This window comes from Raphanus sativus, chromosome 5 (genome assembly GCF_000801105.2).
Source record: "Raphanus sativus cultivar WK10039 chromosome 5, ASM80110v3, whole genome shotgun sequence".
Taxonomy (NCBI): domain Eukaryota; kingdom Viridiplantae; phylum Streptophyta; class Magnoliopsida; order Brassicales; family Brassicaceae; genus Raphanus; species Raphanus sativus.
In genome coordinates this window covers 20,885,697-20,909,226 of record NC_079515.1, presented here as the reverse complement: position 1 = coordinate 20,909,226, position 23,530 = coordinate 20,885,697, and the positions used below count along the sequence as shown (strand labels likewise).

General features: G+C 29.1%; 1 protein-coding gene across 1 annotated transcript; it reads left to right on the top strand.

The window, feature by feature from the left end:
• The first annotated feature begins 8,866 nt into the window (after positions 1 to 8,866).
• LOC108838125 (monothiol glutaredoxin-S13) lies at positions 8,867 to 9,543 on the top strand. Its single transcript, XM_018611096.2, has one exon. It carries the CDS (start codon positions 8,950 to 8,952, stop codon positions 9,418 to 9,420), a length of 471 nt encoding a protein of 156 aa, XP_018466598.1. The 5' UTR covers positions 8,867 to 8,949; the 3' UTR covers positions 9,421 to 9,543.
• Positions 9,544 to 23,530: the final 13,987 nt, after the last annotated feature.

The following is a 23,530-nucleotide window of genomic DNA, read 5'->3' as shown; positions in this document are numbered from 1 at the left end:
AATACTTTTTTATGTTTTCCAGAAAATTAAAACTTATATAATAGAATATCTTTTGAAGATGTTCTAAATGGCTGTTTCGTCCATATTATTGTGTTATGTTCTGGAAATATTCAAGTGGAAATATTAAGACTCGGATTGGCTTTGGTCAGTAGTTGTTCATCATGTTTAGCGAACAATTTGTTGATATATATTTTCTTATGTTTTCCAGAAAATTCGATGAATCTGGATTTAAAATTAATAATAATCTTATTCATATGATTTGATCCGTTTTGGCTCTGAGAATGGAACAGAACATTCGTTATGGCCCTAAAAATTAAGCAGTAGTAATATGTATCAATCATTTGGTCCAACATATGATAAGTAATAAGTATAGCTGAGAGTTTGTATTGTGTTCACGCCAATATTTTTATATGTCAACTACAAATTTTTTTTTTAAAACTAAAACTATATCTAGTTATCATTACCAATAACTATTTATTTCCTTTTTATGAATAATATTTATTAGCTTTTAGTTTTAGTTTTCTTTTTATAAAGCAACATAGATAAGAAAAATAAATATTACTCCCTCCATTTGAAAATAATGTATGTTTTAGAGTTTCACATATATTAAAAATACACGTAAACTCTTGATTATACCGTTGTTAACTATTTTCCACAATTTTTAACCAATCAAAATTCAGTAAATACAATTAATGTCTTTGAAGTTTACAATATATCATTATTATATGTATTGAAAATGTAAAATATATATATTTTTAAAACCAATTTTTTCTAAAACATAGATCATTTTGAAACGGAGGGAGTATGAAATATGAAAATATATATGACAAATTAAATTTACATTTGTTTTCCTTATATTTTTCTCAAAAACATAAATAAGAAGAGAGATACCTATAATTAAATTTATATAGATCTATATATATACTTGTAGCAAAAAAAAGAAAATATATTTATATATACACATATATAAAACAAAACTTCAGTTAACAAATTTAACAAATAAGATAATTTAGCTCTTAAAAATATAAGATTACTTTTATTAGCAATATATTTTTCTAATGTTTAAAAATCAAAAAAAATCAAAAAAAAATTACAGTATAAACTGATCCTATAATATCATATTTTCAGAAAACGTGTTTATATCATATGACTATCTAAAAATCAAATAAATAATTCAAACTTGGAGTCTAGCCCTAAGAAGTAAAAGAAGGAAATAGCAAGTTCCACTAGTTTGGTCGGTGCTAGGTCCTTGCAAGTGGACACATTGAGAGACTCTGTTTGGCCTTGGTCGGTAGTAGTTCACCATTTTCAGTCGAACTGATTGTTGACATTTTCTGGTGTGTTTTCGGGAAATATGATGAATTTAGATTACATATAATGATAACTAGATTCTGACCCGTGCATTTGCGCAGAATAATTTATATTTACAATTTATGTTTTAAATAAAATTATATATTTTATGATATTTTATAAATTGTGGATTTTAGTTTTCGGTTTAGAAAATAGAAATATAGTAATAGTTCAGTTCTTATGAATTTGGGGTTGGTGTTTTTTATTTTGGTTTTTTGGTTTTGTTTAAATAACAATGTTAATATTTCTATCAAATTTTGAGTGCAATTCGAACTTGTGGGTAGTATTAGAGATATTAAATTTTCAATCTTGATCTGATTTAGGTATTTATATTTTCGGTCACATTTTTAGTTTTTAATGAAATTTCAAATTTATTGAACTGAAAAAATACTATGTACAAATCAATCACTTGCTATGGACAAAATTCTGGAAGATGAAAAAACTGTATTTTTTTCTAAATTGTAACTTGGAACTATTTCTTCATTAATCCTCCTAATTTGTGTTGTGGCTTGTACTTGAGAGAGCATATTATATTCCTCACTGCCTTGTTAATTAGATTTCTTATCTGATAGAGTATAACCTTTATTTTAAAATTCAACCAGATATATTTATAGATCGCAGTCGTATTAAATTCATAAATTTGGAATATTTTTGGTGCACATCTTATCAAATTTTAATATGTTAATAATGATACATTTTAGTCGGTTGATATATGTATATAAGTGTATTCTGATATTAAATTTTAAATTTTATTATAAATATTTTGATTGCCTAATATTTTGATTATTCTCATTTTAAAAGACAACAAATATCAACCTATTACAGTTGAAGATTCCTAAAACTTCCGAAGTAATTGATATGTGTATTTTGATAGATTTATTATTATTGATCTATATATTGGAAAGTAGTTAGTAAATATTGAATATATGGAGATATATCATGTCAACCCTAAATTGTTTGTTAAGTTTTCAAAGTTTTAGCTTTAGAAATTAGAATACACAAATTATAGTTAACATACTGAATAAATATTTCATATCTGAACAGCTCAATGTGCTAATATTAGATACTATGTCTTTCCTATTTAATTGTTTTGCAGTTGATGATTTTGAATTTTAATAAATTCAGTTTAGTTTGCAACAATTTTTTTTTACGTCCAGTTTGCAACAATTATGTTTGTACATATTGTAATCAGTACGAACATATTCCATATTTATAGTGAAAGGTATGTAACAACATTTTGTGGGCTGAGTAATTAATTTTGCATTAATTATTGTACCAATAGATAACCAAAGCAGGTTCATAAGACTTTGGTTTGATTTATTAGCTGAAGTTGGTTTAATTTAAGTAGGTAGGTTTTATTTTAAGCAGCATGTTATATTATCTAAGCATTTATGATATGGTCCAAAATTTAAGTGACAACTCCTATCACTAGATAAAAATAGGACCTTAAATTAATAGCATTGATAATCATATTTGTTTCGATTTTCTTTACCTTGAGATTGGGAAACAATGTATACCCCACAAAAGTTAAGAAATTAGTTATATGTATCGACTATTTGGTCGTCAAGCTGTCTAATATACCGTAAAAATTCTATAAATTAATAATATCAAGACTATGGTAATTTATTAATCTAAAGAGTTATTAATTTTTAAAAATTATATCTTTAGATTTATTTTAAAAATATATATTCTATCTAAAGGAAATGAAGAATATTTTATTGCGTTATAATATTTTCTCTATTTCATAATAAGTGTCATTCTGACATTTTTTCTTGTTACACAAAAAGTATCACTTTATAATTCTAATACAAATTATAATTACTTTCAGCTGAAAATTAATTGTAAACTGTATTGATTTTATAAATAATTTTATTTATCTCAAATATTATTGGTCAAAGAAATATAATTAATAACAACTTACATATATTTCCGTCATTTTTTTTAATATGTGTAAAAAATGTCAAGGTGACACTTATTTAGAAACGGATTGAATATTAGTTAAACCTTTATAGAGATGAATTTAATCTATTTTATGAGATTATTTAATACATTTTTTGTAAGTTGAATACATTGGTGAGTATACAAATGAGTTTTTAAATGTAATTAGATAAAACAACACCAAAATATTAAAATAAAAATAAAAAATAGAGATACAATTCATTTTGAAGATTAATAAACAATAAAATTATATATTTATGTATATAAATTTATATATATCATAATTATTAATTTTTATTTCAATGAGAGCATATATTTTGCCAAGAGTTTTCTAAATGTTATTATCTTATTATTTTATCGAATTATGTCATATTTTATATCGATCCAACTTAAGATCGGAAAAATTTATTAATTTACCATGTTTATTAATTTATCGAGTATTAATTTATAAAGTTTCTACCATATGTCTAAATGATGTAATCTTTAAATTATAATCGGTTTCAACTTCATAAATCTTATGATTAGCCTTGCATAGATTCTCTAATCAAATTCCTCTCATTTATTAATTGAGTACAAAATATACAAATTGAATAGCTAGAGTAAGAGATATATAGTATGATACATCATGGTTATTGGATAAGAATGTGCTGGTTTTCCGAATATTTGGTCCATGCAATCCCTCTGCTTAAGATTATAAAATAAAAGTATTTTCCGTTTTTGTTCTTTGTTGTTTATTAACTTCCTATACATCTTTTTTTTCTTTTTTTCTTTTCTTCCACTAGTTGCCAACATTATCCACCTATCAGAAAAGATTTGTATGGGAGAGAATATAATATAAGTGCATACGTATGAAATTTGTATGAGCATAGCAACATGTGCCCTTTAATTTTAATGACGCTATGCCGGCGCCACCATGATTCAGACGTCTTTTTTATTTCTTTTTAGAAAATATTACACACAAAAACAGTTTTAAGTTTTTATTAACATAATGAGACAGTTTGCACTACTAAGGTAGTTTTTCTTAACCAAATCTACATTTTCAGCTAAAATCTAACTAAATAAATATCCATTACACTAACCAAATATAATATACATTTTTAAATTAAGAAAGAAGACAAAGTGGATCCCATGTTCTTCTTCTTCTTCATTTCTTATTCGTTTCTTCTTCTTGAATTTAAAACTTTTTTTGTAAAATGATATTGTTTTTTCAGAATATTTTTTTTCAGAAAATATGTTTATAATCAGTATTTTTATTATCTAATCTATCTTTTGAGATATGTGAAGCTATATCTCTAATGGTGGTATAATCATGATGTATAAAAACTATCTTTCAATGGATATATCTCTGACTCAAACTCTAAAACGAGATTGATCAAAACTGTGGCACTGGTTCTGAATCTCCCCAATTGTCGTCACTGTGCCCTGTTTTTTTTGTCACAGCCACCACCTGTGAAAAGTTCGATAGCAACAATGGCCAACTTTAGCATTTTTGAAAATCTGGTCCCTCATCTTTTGTATTATTTATTTTTGACACAGTACTTTTATTTGTGAAGAAGTTTGTTCTATTTTCCTCTCAAATTTCCAAACTTTTGTTTTATTAGGTTAAAAATATCAATATTACAAACAGAGAAAAAACAGAGTAATATATGGGGGGCTGGATGAGCAGATGTTGATGTCCAAAAACACTAACTTCATAAACATATATCCATGTACATTTGTACACATATACATATATAAACATGTACACATACACACATGTATGTATTCTAGACTCTGGTTATACAATTATGTATGTAAATATAATATTAACAATTAAATTATACTTAAATCATCTAAATCAACTAATTAAGTTGATTTACAAGGTGTTAATGTACATGTTGACGATATTTGCGGTGATAATATTTTGTAATCGCTGCTTTGTAATCGGTGTACACATTGTTTTTTAAACCAATGTATATGTCAAGTCAAGATTGTGTACACGTGGACAGTCAATCATCATGTACATTATGTACATATAAATGTTAATAAATTTTATACGTTACTGCAACGAAAAAACATTATTTATCTTTGTTTGTACACAGTTTCTTAGTATTAACCTTTAACTTTTATGTACACCAGCTTCAGTGTCCATTTTTGACTTTCATTATTTTGGTTCCATTCGTAAAATGTCTAATTGAATTTTGCACCATAGTATAATGTACATGTAGATATGTTTATTATCGAGCTACTTGTAATATTTTAAAATGTAATGCATTTCAAAATGTTTTCTACATTTGTAAAACAACATTTGTAATCTTTTTGAAGTACGTCTACATGTACATGAATGCTCGATATTCTGTATCTATACCATTTTACTTGTACATGATACACAAATTGAGTGATATTTCATGATTTTAATGTCATGAGTGATATCTGATGATTTTTTTTATTATCACATGTACAATGACATTAAAATCATGAAATATCACTCAATTTGTGTATCATGTACAAGTAAAATGGTATAGATGCGGAATATTGAATATTCATATACATTTGGATAAACAATGTACACATGTGCAATAAGCATGTTTCGAACATATGTGTACATTAATAATATATAATCTTGTACATAACATGGTTATACACATGTACCTAACCACAAATGTACACATGTGTACACGACCACGATTGTCCACCTTACGTAATGTATCTATCAGTATGTACATGTGTACACCATCAAAATACGTACAACCAAATGATGTTCATGTGTACAACCAACTGATGTTCATGTGTACATACAAATATTACTATCATGTACAATGATTCACTTGAATATTCACATATACACAACTTTACACTAACTCAACACATGTACACTAACGAATGTACACATATACACTAACGAATGTACACAACTATATACAACTTTACACATTAACATTTATTGTACTCATGTACACTAATGAATGTACACAACTTTAGAACATGTTGGGCATCTAACATATATCTCAAAACTATAGCTTCACAGATCTTAAAAGATAGATCGAGTGATGGAGAAAACGATTTCATAAAAAAAATTTGAAAAAAAGAAATTTAAGAATCAAATATGAATTTTTTAATAAAATAGAGAATGAATGAGGAAGAAGACGAAAAGGAAAAAGAAAGAGAAAAAAAGATAAGAAACTAGTTGATAATAGTTGGTTTCTAGTTACAAAAAACTACCTCAAGAGCATAAACTGCCCTAGATTGTAATTAAAATCTTAAAACTGCCTTAGAGTGTAAAAAACTCTTCTTTTTACCTGTGAGGAAAGAGTTTTATGCGGGTGACGAAATTCAGGCAAATTTTGCTTGTGATGATAAAAAAGTGTTTTATTTTAATATTTTGACCAAGTAAAACTCTTATCTAATGTCTTATTACCGACGGTTAATGCTAAGCATTTAATCCGTTAAATTTAATTCGATTTGTTATTTTTCTTGATCCGGAAAATCTAGATATCCGTAAAGTAAAGAAAATATTAAAAATCAATATCCGTTAAAAAGAAGCAAATCACAAATACTAAAAAAATTAGAAACGGATATTCGATCCGCTCCAACTTTTATATAAAAATATGTATCTACGAATTAAATATAGATTTTTAAATGTATAATATTATATAATTATTATTTAACATATATTCTATCAAGTTTTATTTTAAAAGTTACTTATAAAATATTAAATTAAAAAGAATATAAATCTTAATACAAAATATAGTTTTTCTAAAAGAAATTGTTTTATAAGAAAATTATTAATTTTTTAAATTAAAAAAACATATAGTTTCATTAGTTTTTTACTTTATATTTTTATTATAAAGTAAATTAACGGGTCTTTTCAAAACAAAGCAAATAAAAAAAAATAGATATTGGTACTTCGTCAAATACTAAAAAAATATATTATTATATGATTCGTGTCCAGGCCTATTGACCGCTGCTTTGTCATGTACTTCCTCTGTTTTTGAATAAGTGTCATTTTAGAGTTATGCACACGGATTAAGAAATTATTAAATTTTGCATATTTTCCATACAAAAACATCATTACCCATGTATCTCGACCAATAGAAAAATAAAATACAGAATAAAATTAATAAATTCTGCATTGAAATTCGAAAACGACACTTATTTTGCAACGAAAAAAAATTTCTACAACGACACTTAATATAAAATGGAGGGAGTATTATTAAATGAATGTCTTAAAATAGCTGGAAACTCTTTCTACCAAAAAAAAATAGTTGGAAACGAGCGATGGCCGTATTAATAAAATATTTGGAGTAAGATATGATTCAAACTAAATGCGTTGTAACTAAAACAAGGATAAACGACATGCTGTTTCGTAAAGTTAAAGGGAAACGCCATATAAGAAGGTTCAGGGCCAAAATCTGTATTTCTAATATCGAAATCAAAGCATGTTAAATTTTAATTTTGTCACAGCGGTCACTCAAACTAGGGACCTCTATCACAATAGTCACGACGTCAGCTGTTTCCTTTTGACGAAACGGGTTGTACTTGTAAGATTTTTCCACAAAATCGCGATGTCATCAACTTTGCTTTTATGGTGCTCGTGACGTTTATGCAATGTATTTTTTTTTGCAGATCTCTTCCAAGTTTCAACTACAATATACGATCTCTTTATTTCTTAATGTTAGAGAAAACAAGTCATGGTCATGACGTAATAAAAATGATCTTAAAATCTAATAGTCCACACAATTGATTTGCATTTATCCATACGCGTAACAAAATGAAAACAATTTAGATTATGACCTAAGTCTAAAACTAATAAAGAAATCTCCTGACATCAGCCTTGTCGTAAGCCATTTAGTATGACGTCGTCATCAACCGATATTAGAAAAATACTACATCGTGCAAGTCATTGATTTATCTATATTACAATGGTTAAACATGACATTACCTTAAGATAATAAAAATTTAACATTTAACATTTAAACAAAAAGAAGAAGATAATAGCACATTTTACCCCCAAAAAAAGAAAAGATAATAACATTGTTCATTGGTTTTACTGATGGTTCATTAATGTTTCTATACCAAGAAGTCTGAGTTTCAATTTCTGGAGAAAACAGAATTATACGAATTAAGAGGAAAAATGCTTACAAAAGATTCGCAGCATAGCAGAAGGAGTACCATGCGTAGATCCTATAAGATGACTCATGTAATGCAGTCAGACGTGAATCCTCATACGATAGGTAAAACTGTCGGCCGTGAAATCGTCTGTAATATTTCTCATAGTTATAATAGTATAATTATCCAGCGTTAAAAGAACAATTATACTTAAAATTGATCTGTCGCACTCTTGTTCCGACAATGACTTCAATTTTTTTCTTTTAATAAACACAATGTTCCAAAAAAAAAATTGGATGATTTACACTCAACCTTAATGAAATGATTAAGTATAGTCATAGATATGTATTATCGATACGGTGACATTGCTTCGGATATGATGAGAATACGATTTATACATGCTAACGTTAAGTTGACCCCAAAACGAAATGCCCTTCAAAATTCTCTATATAAATTCTCTAATCCAATCTATTACCTATCCAACCCAACCATACTAAACAAGACTCTATCTCTCTCTCCCCTCTCCTCTCTCCTCTCTCCTCTCTCCTCTCTCCTCTCTCTCATACAACAATTATGCAAAAAGCAGTAAGACCATACAAGTCATCATGGACGAAGACCATACCGGGCAATAACATTTTCCGTCCAAAGAATGAAGACAAACCATGCCCATCATCATCATTATCATGGTTAACATCATCACCACAAAAACCATCATCTTTAAGCACCAAGAAACCTAACAACGTATTGGTGATGGAGAATGCTGCGGTGGTGTTTGCCAGGAAAGGTTGTTGTATGGGACATGTAGCCAAACGGTTGTTACTGACACATGGAGCGAACCCATTGGTAGTTGAGATTGATGAAGGAGACAACAACGACGACAACATCATCATAAGTGAGCTGGGTAATAACGTGATTAGTAAAGAGAAACTACCAGTCATGTTCATAGGAGGGAAGTTGTTTGGAGGATTAGAGAATCTAATGGCTACTCATATTAATGGTGATTTAGGGCCTACTCTCAGACAAGCTGGTGCTTTATGGCTTTGATTCATCATTGCAATTCTCATATATCGTTTATTTAATTGTCTTTTGATTTTTTTTTCTATTTGTTGCATTTACTTGTTGATATTGTATGCAATTTTCTTAACCTATGTGAATTTGTGATTGTTATGTGATTGGTTTGATCATAAACAAAACAACAAGAAATATATATATAAAGAACAGAAATATATTTTCTTGTAATTAACAACTCTTGGAATATGTATTTGACTATTTGTGTATAGTAATATCAACAGTCAACTCTTTCCAAAATTGAAAGTCAAAACTCATCATAATATTTGGCTTTCCATATTAAATATGCGGCTTTTAGCTTTCGTTTCACCAAGATTCGAGCAAATGATCATCAATCATATTCCATCTGGTGAAGGTTTTTATAAGATGTTTTTTGCTGAGTTGAGCGAAGGCTTGAGAACAATGATTTCAATAATTTGCTCTTTGACCTTAGTTAAAGCCTCACCAATTGATACTTTCTTTTCTGTTGAAACAGCCTCGTTGGGACAGCAATATTCTTGACAAAAGTTACACTTAAAAATTAGGCCTCCACAGCCCATTCTTTGACAACTTAATGGATTAACATGTGACCCTATAAGCTAAGCCGATTGATTTGTGTAACAATCCATTGCAGACTGATCGTCTATTGGTCTATTGGATATGTCTGTTTTTGACGAATAATTCAATTTCTATGTAAAAAATGAAGAAACGTACGTTAAGAACTTTCTTGACACAAAAATAGTCTTGAAGTTTTTAAGTTACAAAAAGGAACTTACTTGACACACTTTTAGCAAAAAGAAAAAAAAACTTTCTTGACACATGTGAAGATCCTGTCTCATCATAAATTTAGTGCATGTGCATATGTACGTTTTCTTGGTCGTAATTTGTTTTTTAGATAATAATAGTTATGGTGTTTAGAGAAATTAAGTCTCAAGAAACCATGTAGATGGTAACACAAATACAAATAGACTATCTCTCTAGATATCTCTCTGCCTTCTCTCTAGAGTAATTTCACCGTGAACAGTAGCTCCGACCGATGGAGTGGGCTTCCATTTCCACGGCCACTATCGGCTTGGTTTGTATTTTTTTTTCTTTCTTTTTTTTCTTTTCTTTTGTGCATGTCTTGTGAGAGAAAGGAGAATTGTTGTTCCCCTTACGATTCCGGGATGAGAAGACTTCTACAGTTTTGTCGTCGCCGGCCAAAGACTCCGGGGGATGGAGGCTTTCAAAGCTTCGCATCGCCGGCTTCCATTTAAAGCCCCGTCGTGTGATGGGATTCTGGTTCCGAAGTTGACCTTTTCAGAGGAAGAGTTTGGCCTCTCTCGTTTTCAGTTGGATGGTTTTAGTCCTTGGATGAGACCTCGACTCGGTAGGTTTGATGCTCTCCGAGGACGGAGCTTAGCGAGGAAATGATTTGTGTTGGGCTTCCGTATGTTAAAGATCGGGATTAGTAGCTTGATGGCTCTGGATGAGATCTCGAATAGATCGATGAATTTCTCCGTTGGAAAAGGATAAAGCGAAGAAGATGTCTGTGGTGGTTTCCTGGTTCCGGTATACCTTCGGCATAACGCCACTCAGTTGCGGTGTTGAATCCTTAGGTAGTCAAGGCGGTGATGGTTCTGTAACGCGTGTTTTTCCTCCTTGGTTGAGATTGAAATACATGTTTCTTTCTCGGTTATTTGATGGACGCGTATATACGGGCATCTTTGTTAGACATTTGATTGGACTTTGCCTTTATGTTTTAGTTTCTGCTGTTTTGTTTTCGGTTGGGCCATATTTTTTGTGTTGTAAAAAGTTTGGGCCCTGTACTTTTGGGCTATAGCCTTTTATAATAATTTTTTTAGATGGCAAAAAAGAAAAAAGTCTCAAGAAACTATTTCTATACAAATGCGTGACACATCTGATTTTTTTTTTTTTTTTGCCATCTATTAATATTTATTAAGGGACAAAAGTCCAAGGGGAAACCCAACTATTACAACAAGCCCAAAATCAAAGGGCTAAGGAAAGATTACATGGGACAAAAGCCCAAGAAACTAAACGGTCTAGTCCACAAGACGTCGAGCCCACATGTCGAGTTTAGAGACAAACGATACGACGCGTGTTGACATCCTCACCTATGAGGTACACGCGTCCTCGACATCGCCACGTCACGTCACCACCGGCCATCCCACCGTGGCCGAGTCTTCACGCCGTCGCCGGAGCAAACGAAACAAACAAACTGTTCCGCCGAAACGCATCGGAAACTGCAACCCTCGCGACCAGTGATTTCGTCGGGATCCATAGGAGAGCCTCATCGAACAAACTCAAGATCTCATCCTTATCCCACGAAAACTCCATCACCATCACCGTAGCTTTTCTCGTCGGAGAACTCCACAAACCCGCGACTAGATCTCCTTGCTACCCGAATCCACTACACCGTCATAAGCACCTCTCGGAAAACACCGAGAATTCAAACAGAGCCGCAGTCGAAGACGGATTAAACTGCACGACTCGGAATCAAAATCCGACCGCTCACCTTTAACCAAAAGATACAGCGGCGGCGCAAAAGCCGAACGCCCATCAAAGGAGGATGCAACGTCGGAGCCGATAATAAACCTTTATATAAGCTAAAGTAACTAAAGCCGAAGGAAAATGAAAAAGAGCCGGACCGGCGGTGGCTATAGGAGCCACTCCGCCGGCCGGAAACACTGAATCACGGTGGTTTTTCTTTTAGAGAGAAGACGCTTTGTTTTTTCTGTAGAACCTTTGAATTCTTGACACATCTGATTTTAACTATACTTGATGTGATTTTTTACCAAAAAAGAAACTATATTTGATGTGGCCTACTTTTAATCATGAACGCAATAACATTTTAGTGACTTAATAAATTTATAATATATTATAAAATACCACTTTTTAAGTAATGATCAACAACTTTTTAATATGACTTTACAAGCTCAAATGCATCAACGAACCATTATGGATGGAGGTGGGGCAAATTTGACCGTTTGGTAGCATTGTTAGATATTCCAAATAGGGTTTTCCAATTATTATTCTTTATATATATATGCCATGTTTGCCAAAAAAATATATTAATATATGTAGCATGAAAATGCAATATCTCCTCATCACTCAATGATTTGTTGTAAGATAAGTCAAACAAATCATGGAGAAGGTTATCTTCTTTTGGTATGACTTGCTTAGCTAAATTCATGGTGATTTGCATAAAGATTTATGGATATACTATCAAAATATAATGGTAAAGCTTATAGTTTAGCTCACCATGTATATGCTACTGACTGCATCGCAAAACATATTAATTGTGTAGTCACAAAAATATTCTTAATAATTTTGACTTGATGATTCATGAGAATCATGGGAATCATACCTTTGACCAGTCTCAACTGAAAGACAGATTTAACCATGGTTATACACATGACAATGTTAAAAGGAAAAAGAAATGAAAGAAGTTTTTTAATCTTTACTTCTGAACTTTTAAGTTCAACCAATATTTGTTCAAACAGAAAAAATAAGTTTACCCAATAGTTGTAAATACATGTCACATGTATATATAGTCGGTAATGAGAATTTGATCGCTCAAAAGAGTTATATATATTATTGTAGGCATATTGTGAACTATTTAAGTTCGTGTTGCATGTGTAGTTAAGGGCATAAACAAGAAAATATTACATCCAATGACAGTTTTAAGTTTTTATTAACAAAAAAAGACAGTTTGCACTACTAAAATAGTTTTTCTTAACCAAATCTATTTTTTTCAGCTAAAGTCTAACTAAATAAATATTCATTACACTAACCAAATATAATATATATTTTTAATTATGAGAGAAGATAAAGTGGGTCCCATATTCTTCTTCTTCTTCATTTCTTTTTCGTTTCTTCTTCTTGAGTTTATTTCTTCTTTTGTAAAATGATGGTTGTTTTTTCAGAATATTTTTTTCCAGAAAATATGTTTATAATCAGTATCTTTATTATCTAATCTATCTTTTGAGATATGTGAAGTTATACTTCTGATGGTGGTATAATCATGATGTATAAAAGCTCTTTTTCAATGGATATATCTCCGACTCAAACACTAAAACGAGATTGATCAAAACTGTGGCACTGGTTCTGAATCTCCCGAATTGTCGTCGCCGTGCCCTGTTTTTTTTGTCACAGCCACCACCAGTGAAAAGCTCGATAGCAACAATGGCCAACTTTGGCATTTTTGAAAATCCGATCCCTCATCTTTTGTATTATTTATTTTTGATTCAATATTTTTATTTGTGAAGAATTTTGTTATATTTTCCTCTCAAACTTCCAAACTTTTGTTTTGTTAGGTTAAGAATATCAACATTACAAACAGAGAAAAAACAGAGTAATAGTATAATGTACACCAGCTTCAGTGTTAACCTTTAACTTTTATGTACACCAGCTTCAGTGTCTATTTTTTACTTTCATTATTTTGGTTCTATTCGTAAAATGTCTAATTGAATGTTGCATCATAGTATAATGTACATGTAGATATGTTTACTTGTACATGATACACAAATTGAGTGATATTTCGTGATTTTAATGTCATTGTACATGTGGATAATAAAATCACATGTACACACTCTACAATGATATCTGATGATTTTTTTATCATCCACATGTACAAAGACATTAAAATCATGAAATATCATTCAATTTGTGTATCATGTACAAATAAAATGGTATAGATGCGAAATATTGAACATTCATGTACATTTGGATAAAAAATGTACACATGTGCAATAATCATGTTTCGAACATATGTGTACATAAATAATATATAATCTTGTACATAACCACAGTTGTACACATATATATAACCACAAATCTACACATGTGTACACGACCACGATTGTCCACCTTACTTAATGTATCCATCAGTGTGTATATGTGTACACCATCAAAATGTGTACAACCAAATGATGTTCATGTGTACAACCAAATGATGTACAACCAAATGATGTTCATGTGTACATACAAATATTACTATCATGTACAATGATTCATTTGAATAATTGTGTCCACGTGTACACTGATGCATAGACACTCATATGTAACACCATTTTTTGTTTTTGAGCAATAATAACAAACGATATGTGTGTACATTTTGTGACGTGTACACGTGTAGAAACTTGAACAAATTAGAAGTTTAAAACATGCTTTCATATTGAAAGAGATTGTTGAATTTTTTTTATCATGTGTACACATGTAAAACTGTGTTTATTTTTGTATTTGGTTTATTTTTAATGTTTGAATACAAGTACATAGTATTTGTAACGAAATTGTATGTAAAATAATTGTATATGTAGACAGTGAAATACATGTGTACACGTTGGCGGTGTTTGCAGTTCTAATATTTTGCTCCCATCTTGATCCAATCAAATGCTTAGTTGTGCGTATTGCTGGTTTGTAATGTGACCTTTATCTCTTGCGTCAAAGATATCTTGGTCCAATGTGACTTTTCAGTTGTTTTCGTAGAATACTTACACAAGTCTTATCTCACTATGTACAAAGATAATGAAGCAAACAAATAAAGGAACCATGGAGAAATTGCTCAAATGATATATGAAAATTATTGTTTTCTGTTAAATATGAGAGCGTGTTTCCATCACTACTAGCTGGACAATACTATATATAATAGTGTACATACACGTTATTATCCATGTGTACATCCATGAACGTGTACATGTCTTGTTTATTTTCAATTTTTTAATAAGTGGCATTTTGGTAAATATCTCTTCGTCTTTCCCAGATTTTTTAGGGTTTTCTGCAATAATTTTTGCGGCCGCCATTGATTTCTTTTTCACAATTTTCCATGATTTTACACTTTAATTGCAGATTACACTTCAAGATCGTAGTTTTGTCATTTATAAAAAGTTTTTCAACTTCAAATTTCAAAAATAGTGAGTTTTTTTTTAGATTTGACAATTGTTGCAGAGAACAACGTGGGGGAGGAAGATGTTCTAATGGTTTCGCTGCAAAGGAGAAGACAAAACCGCGGCAGCTTCCGTTCGAGTTTGTCAATGATGACGAAGGAAGACCAGAAAGTACCATGAAGAGAAACTGCAAGATAGATGACATGATATCCAAAAATGAAATGGGAAGAAGAAGTTTTTTAATTTTTAATTTATGTTCGTCTGTTTCAAAAAAAAAATTAAGAAAATGGTGGGACCACTTTAGTTAGATAGAAGACTTTAGTTATAATAGTTTGGTTTCTAGTTGCAAAAAACTGCTTCATTAGCATAGTGTCTTAGGCCATCTTCATTAGGGGTTCAAAGCCCAAACTCTTAGTTTTTCACAAAAAAAATAATATTAAAATAATTGTAGATCCCATTTAAAATTAAAACCTGTTTCGCGAAACCTCTCCTGTATGAATCTGTCTCTTGACTGTTTGGCGGGCCCCACGTGACGTGGCGGCCCGCAATTGGTCGGTTATATATATATATTTTTTTTTTAAACCAAAAACCGAAAAAAAATTAAAAAAATATTTTTTTGTCTTGGAATTCGAACTACCTAAATCTCACTGATGGAAATGCTCTTCATATGTAAATAAAACTTGTAAACTGCCTGTAAAAAACTCCAGTAAACAACCACTTGGTCCTATTTTTAGGTATTAGTACTCTCTTTTTCTCGCTTTACACTATGGACAGTTTCAATCAACTTTGTGGAAAATAGTTGGAAAGCGACTTTAGCTTTTAATTACTTTTATGACCCATGAAAAAAGAATCTTTTTTTTAATGACCCATGAAAAAAGAATCTTGTAGATCTCATTTTTCAATTTTCACATGTAATTCATGTATAGAACGTGACCAGTTTTATCTAATAAATTTATCATAACATGTGTCTTTTTTTTTAATTCAAGACTTGAATACCATAATTTCTTTGAACCGTGGACAATGACCGGTTGCTAAATCTCTTTCCACACTCTCGAACAGGGTGTTCCGGGTACCATAACATGAGTTTCTATAAATGTGTGTATATAAACATTTAAATAAATAACTTCGGGGTCTCCATATAATTTCACGTAATTTATAAAAGTGTAGGCATATTCTTTGTAAATGGGGACCATACATATAATGATAAATATATTGAGAAAAAATATATCATAAATCACATATGTTATATTTTCTAAATAAAAATGTAATTTTCTTTGTAAATTAATTCTGGTATTAAACATCAATTAATTACAATAATAATAGCGATAGAGATAATTCCTTACAAATATGTCCTTTTAAATATATATATTTGGTTGACCAAAAAAAATATATTTGGCATTTTGCGTTATCCAGCAACGTAACAATGCATTCATTCATTCTTTTTTCTTGTTGTTTTTGCTTTCGTTGTATTAAGCAACAATAAACTCTAAAAGTTTAGAAATGTATAACGGAAAAGAGTAAGGTTAAAGTTTCAAATAAAAAGATTAAGGTTAACGTGGTTGAAAAAAAAAGCGATAAAAGAAATAGGCAATTTTGATTTGTAGAGTGTCAATATCAAATTTGACGGAAAATGTATTGGATTGGTCGTCCGAGCAGAGCCGTGCATACCCTTGTGCAAGAAAGGCAAGAGCCTCAGGCCTCACATTTAAGCATTGAAATTTAGGGCCCCATTTTTCAAAAGAAAAAACTTCGAGTAGCTCATGTTTTTTGAGGTCTTTGTTAGAACTATGTATATTTTTTATGCATGAGTTCCATTAAAATATTTTTTTCTTTTTCTCACAGCAAAAAAGTTCGTTAGTTATTCATTTTTATCAGTTTTATATTAATTATTTTTTTTTAATTATATTTTTATTTTCAAACTCGCCTTGAGCTCACGAAAACGTAGGCACGGCACTGCGTCCGAGTAAAAACAAGAAGGCCATTATCATCCACTAAGTGACATATGTATACTTTAAGTCTAATCATATCTCCATTATGTCTTTGTTTTTATTTCATATATCGCCAAGTTTCTATGCTATGGATCTTTACTTTGTCTTCTTTGAAACGTCGTTTATTGCATTATGTCTATCTACACATACGTTTAATACAGGTATATAAAATTGAATGCACATGTATCTGTGGCTTAGACATCTCCTAGATCGTGATTTTTCTAGTGCCCTCCCAAGAATAAGTACGGATTCTAGCTACTGTTGTGTTATGTAAATCCATGTTACGACTTTTTTGGTCTAGTCTATGCTAATATTACTCTACATTTACATATAAACATGTGCATATATCTACACGTTCACCTTCTACATTTACATATAAACATGTGCATATCTACTTGTTAGCAAAAACCATTATACTATGAGATTTATTCAAAACAACTAAGTTGAGCAACTTAGTTTACAAAAATTTATCATTTTACCAAAAAAAAAAACTTAGTTTACAAAAAAAAAAAAACTAAGTTGAGCAACCACACCTTAATATAACGACTTTTAGAAAGTTTTCTTAAACAACTCATTTGTTAATTTTATATAAAGATCAGACATTTTGAAACAATGGTGCCTTAATTGGCACTATTTATAAAGAAAAAAGCTAGGTGACTATGAAAGTTCATATTCTATTATTTTAAGTATTTTCCCATAAAATTATTAATCAATGCAGCAGACTAATTCGTTCCTATTATTTAGAGCGTTTTCCATTAAAACATATATATATATATATATATGTGTGTGTTTCGTACACTTTCGGTGAGTTTATGGAAGATATAAGGGAAAACGTGCTATTTCCCCACGAGAAGTATCACATCCTCTCAGATGTCTCCCAAACTATGACCTCATCTTATATGTCCACGAGATAAAAGTTCGAAATCTAATTCCCCATAGAACTTTAGAAAACCTCTTATATCTCTCCGACATATAAGTTGAAGATCCTTAACCCCATAAAATTAAATTTATCTGGTTAAACCTATAAACCAAAACTATTTTCGTTAATTAAACCCGATTAAAACCTTATTTAGATCTCATTGCAGTAATTAAACAAGAAAAGAAAGATAAAGACCTGATTTGGATCTGGTTTAATTACTGTAATTGGATCGAAATCAGGTTTTAATCGGGTTTAATTAACTAAAATGGTTTTTGTTTATAGGTTTAACCAGATAAATTTGATTTTATGGGGTTAAGGATTTTCAACTTATATGTCGGAGAGATATAAGAGGTTTTCTAAAGTTCTATGGGGAAATAGATTTCGAACTTTTATCTCGTGGACATATAAGATGAGGTCATAGTTTGGGAGACATCTGGGAGGATGCAATACTTCTCGTGGGGAAATAGCACGTTTTCCCAAGATATAACTATTGCACCTTTTGTGAATTAAAGCATGTCTGTAACTATAACTAAATCACAATATTGACTGTACAAATTAAAATTAATACTTTTGATACTTAAACGGTATGAGCTGTCTATATATATACAGCAAGATTTGTTATTAATTTGTTAGATACAAGACTAAGACTAGGTCTATTATATTGACTATGTATAAGCGCCGTTACTCGAATTCGAATGAATATAGTTTCGGTCATTTCGGAGCTAAATATGCTGATTAAATAAATATGTTCTTTGTTGGTCTAAATGTATCAAATACATATGTTATTTTGATAAAAAATACATATGTTATTTTATCATCCTCTGGATACATTAAAATTAAAATTAACTAATTTCGAAGTATATTTTAAAAAGATTCTAAAAGATATTTGAAAGATTTTGTTAGACATTTATTTAAGATATTTATTAGTATTTCAAATAATAATAAAATATTAAAAGATATTATAATTAAGTTACGTAAAATTTAATAAATTTTCTATAAATGGTCTAAATAAAAAAATCACACATGAAAGAAATCATGACTTCTATTTTAATAGTATAGATTCACATGCACACATATATATATGCACATAAACAAACGAGATTTAAACAATAAAGAAACGCGTTTAATATAGTTAAAACGCATATATATATATATATATATATATATATATATATATATATATATATTAATTATCACAAAGTATAATTAGAAACTAAATTTTAGTTTATTTTTGATTGTAAACAAAATTAATAACTATATAAAATAATTTTAATAACATTTTAATGATAACAACAATTTTAAATTGATTTTATTTTCAAAACTAAACTAAGAAATATTTTTAAAGATGTTTAAAAAAAGAAATATTCATTTCTATTTCTACTTTAAAAATAAAAATATATTATCTATTTAGCACAGAAATTGTGATCTTTTCATGTGATTTTTTTTTAAAAGTTAGACCACTTAGAAGTCTTATCTTTAAATGCTTTTATCATGTAATACAATTAATTTACATCTCCGTTCATGGATGAAACATTTGATCTTTATTCATATTGTATAAATAAGACTTTAGTCTAGTGTTATTAACATATGTGTATTTTCCTGAGTTAAACATTAATTTTGTTTAAATATCTATATTAAATTGGTTTAGTTAATCCCTACATATCAAATTATATATTATGTAGATTCAACTTAATTTAATTTTCACATTTATTTTAAATTAATAAAAAAATTATGTAAGTCAGTATTGTTACATAATAATGTTTTCAAAATAAATTTTGTTACAAAAAAACAATTAGGTTTATTATTTAAAAATATATACTAAATTGGTTTAATTAATTACTATAGACCAAATTCTCTATTATGTAAGTTCAGCTTTATTTAATTTTCACATATTTTTCAAATTTAGAAATAAAACAAAATTATGTAAATTAATATTGTTACATAATAATGCTTTCAAAATAAGTTTTGTTATAAAATACAAAATTTATAAATTTTATAGGAATAATATTATAAGCCACATAATATCATTATAAAATTAGATAATACTCGAAATTGTATTAATTTATTGATATATTTTATTGCATTACCTAAAATATTTTAGTAATATAAAATCTGCACGGTCGGTCGGATCAAGATCTATTTTTTATTTGATAAAGGGAACTCATTAAAGTATAATGAAGTCTCGGAAAATTAGGGGAATATTCTAGTGCCGCCAAAGTTCAAGAAGAAAAATCCAAAAACTAAAACATTAAATAAATATAAATAATAGTATTTTATAGGAATCTTAAAACATGATTACAGTATGATTAAAGTGGAAATTACATATAAAGAAATAGTAACAAGTCAGCCCACATCCTGACGACCTCTCGCCCTTCCAAAAATTCACCTGCATTTTGTCAGTTATCTGTCTCTTAGTTTCTTTTAATTAATTAACCCATTGTAATTATTTTACTTTTCAGCTAGGAGTTACAAAAGCACACTATTTAATTTTTTAATTTTTGAGTTACACTAAATGATGTATTTGTTAATAGTTACTTGTGATACATTAAGTTTTTTTTGAATTTTTAAAAACAATCAAATGTGTGAAATTTTTTTTTATTATAAAGAAAACTTAAAGTGAACAATGATAGATTATATATGAAATATATAAATCAATTTAGTTAATTTAAAATAGGTTGAAATAAATGACTTTGAGTCATATATAAATCAAAATTGGCTCATTGTTATTATATTTTTTGTTAGGGCCATAGTGTTTTAGGTCAAATTAAGTTGGTCTAGTGGCTCATGACTCCCCTCTCTTATTCTAACCGACAATTTTGTTTTGTAACCGTTCGGTGGTTAGAAAAAAATTGTGAAGAATGAAAAAAAGAAATATCCCGACTTTCGGTGTTCTCCCATGGCGATGACGATTTCAAAACTCATTAATCGAGGGTCTAATGTTTTATCTTTGTGAATCTGATGTTTTTTCTTTACGAATCAAGGTATGGAGTAATTAAATCTTTTTTGAAATAATTGGTTTATTTTTCATTCTGTTTCAAAGTATATTGTTTGCATGTCTAGTTACACATAGTTAATTAATAAATGTCCATAACATTTATAAAACAAATCAATTGTTTCCTAAGAATATTGTAGTTAGCAAGAATATAGGCAATTGCCTCATTCTTAACTATTTACTTAATCTTATATTTAATATTGAGTACTCTGCAAGTTCAGTTAAACAGATTTTACTGGGAAAAAAACATAGATAATTTATTCATACGATAATTTTTTAGACTTATTGAGACCTAGCTCTATGTGAGGTGAATAAACATTGGTTTAGATGAAAAGGGAAATTCAATTTAATTTTGAAATTATTTTAATAGAGAATGGAAGTTAAATTTTATTTTACTACAATAAATAATTTCAAAATTAATATCCTAGATTTTTTTTATGATAACAAATATATAATTTCGGAATTTATTTAATACAAGAGAAGTTAAATTTTGTTTTAGGACAACACATTAACTAAATTGAAAAAGACAAACATTAAAATAGAAACTATCTATAAATAAACAGAGTGATAAAGACACATTTAATAAACTAGTTAAGACAAACATTTTTATAGGAAGTTTAATTAATATTCTCAGTGGCATGCCATTGTAAATAACTTGAAAAACTAAGGGGTATTTTTAAAGTGTACTTCTCTTTTAATAATATAGATATAGTTAACTAACTTACTTTTGTTTGAAAAACGCTATGATCCAGACTTTTATATATCATCAAAAATTAGATTTTAGAAGTGTTAAGTATGATCTACTTGTAACAGGTATAAAAATTCTACTACCAAGTATGAATTCATTCAACAAGACATTTATCTAATGTAAATAGTTAAATAGAACTTTTTAAAATATTATGATTTTTTTTATTATGACTTATAGTCCTCACATAATATAAACTAAGTTTATAAAATATGAAAGGAAAGAACACTTTGACATATTGGGAGAAAAAAACTTTGGTAAAGAAAAAGAAAAAAGGAACATTGCAAAAAGATCCTTATACAAAAGCATGAAAAAGATACTCGTATCTACTAACTTTATTCTCAATTCTAGACAGCATTCGCATTTTTAGTTGTAAATGTTTTTTCCTCACAGAAATAAGAAAATGATGTAAGAAAAATCACAATACTTCTTTAACCGTGATTGATCCTATTTGGTCAAATATAAATGTTTTAAGTGGCAAGAATAATTGTTTGAATTCAATTTAAAATACTTTTTTCAACTTAAAATACTTTTATCAATTAAAAGGGAAACTATAAAAAGAAAAACGAATTTTAACGTGGGGGTACTGAAAGGAAGAGTTTATAATGTCCATGGGTTTTGTTTTCACTGTCCACCAGACGATTATTCTCTTTTGCCTATTTAGGTTCTTGAATGATTTGTCGTATGTTGTTGGATTTACCTCATCAGCACGTGCATGGATACATGTGCATTGCAGGTTTAGTTCTCAGCAAACGAAGATGTAACCATCGCCGTTGGTTCTGTTTGCTTCTTTGACTACCCTTAATTTACGGAAATGTAAATCTCAATCAGTCAATTATGAAAGGATCAATAAAGCGTTGGCTATCATATAAACTTGTAACAATCATTTTAATCGTTTAAACATTAAAGTAAAACACATTCAACTATTTAATTTGCTTTTTCAAAATTTAATCCATTATTCAACTTCTAGATTGCACTATGATTCTACATATAACAACATACCACGTAGTTGTTGTAACCAAAATAAAGGGCACAAGTCTTTTACTTATCACATAATTATTGATGCTTTTGATCCGGTCCTTACAAAAACTTCAACCAAACCTAATTGATATGAAAATATGTTTGTAATGAAAAATATAACACTAAGAGAATCTATAATGAGAAAACCTACAGGAATATGAAAAAGCAAATAAATACGAGAAAATAATTAAGGCTAAACAAATAATGAGATCATCATACCAAATAGAAAAGGCAGACATAGTAACTTTCTGTGTGTCATGACGCACTGCCACTGCCACTGCCACTGAAAAAAAACTATCAAATATTGAAAATAATAGTAGTCAGGTAAATTTTATAAAGTTAAGTTCCACCGCCATTAACTTTTAACTAATAAACAGATAAAAATGGGAAAATATATGTTTAATTATAAATGAAAATGGCTGCGACAGTTTGATCAAGGTGCTTATATATAAAAAATGAAAGATGAATATTATTTTTATCACACATATTTGCTTAACTGTGTAGGGTGGGTGTGTGCCTATATAAGTAAACAACCAATATAACTTCTCTTTTGTATTA

What these genes read in the sequence shown, in the direction of transcription:
- LOC108838125 (XM_018611096.2), top strand. Translation starts at nt 8,950, where the DNA reads ATGCAAAAAGCAGTAAGACCATACAAGTCATCATGGACGAAGACCATA.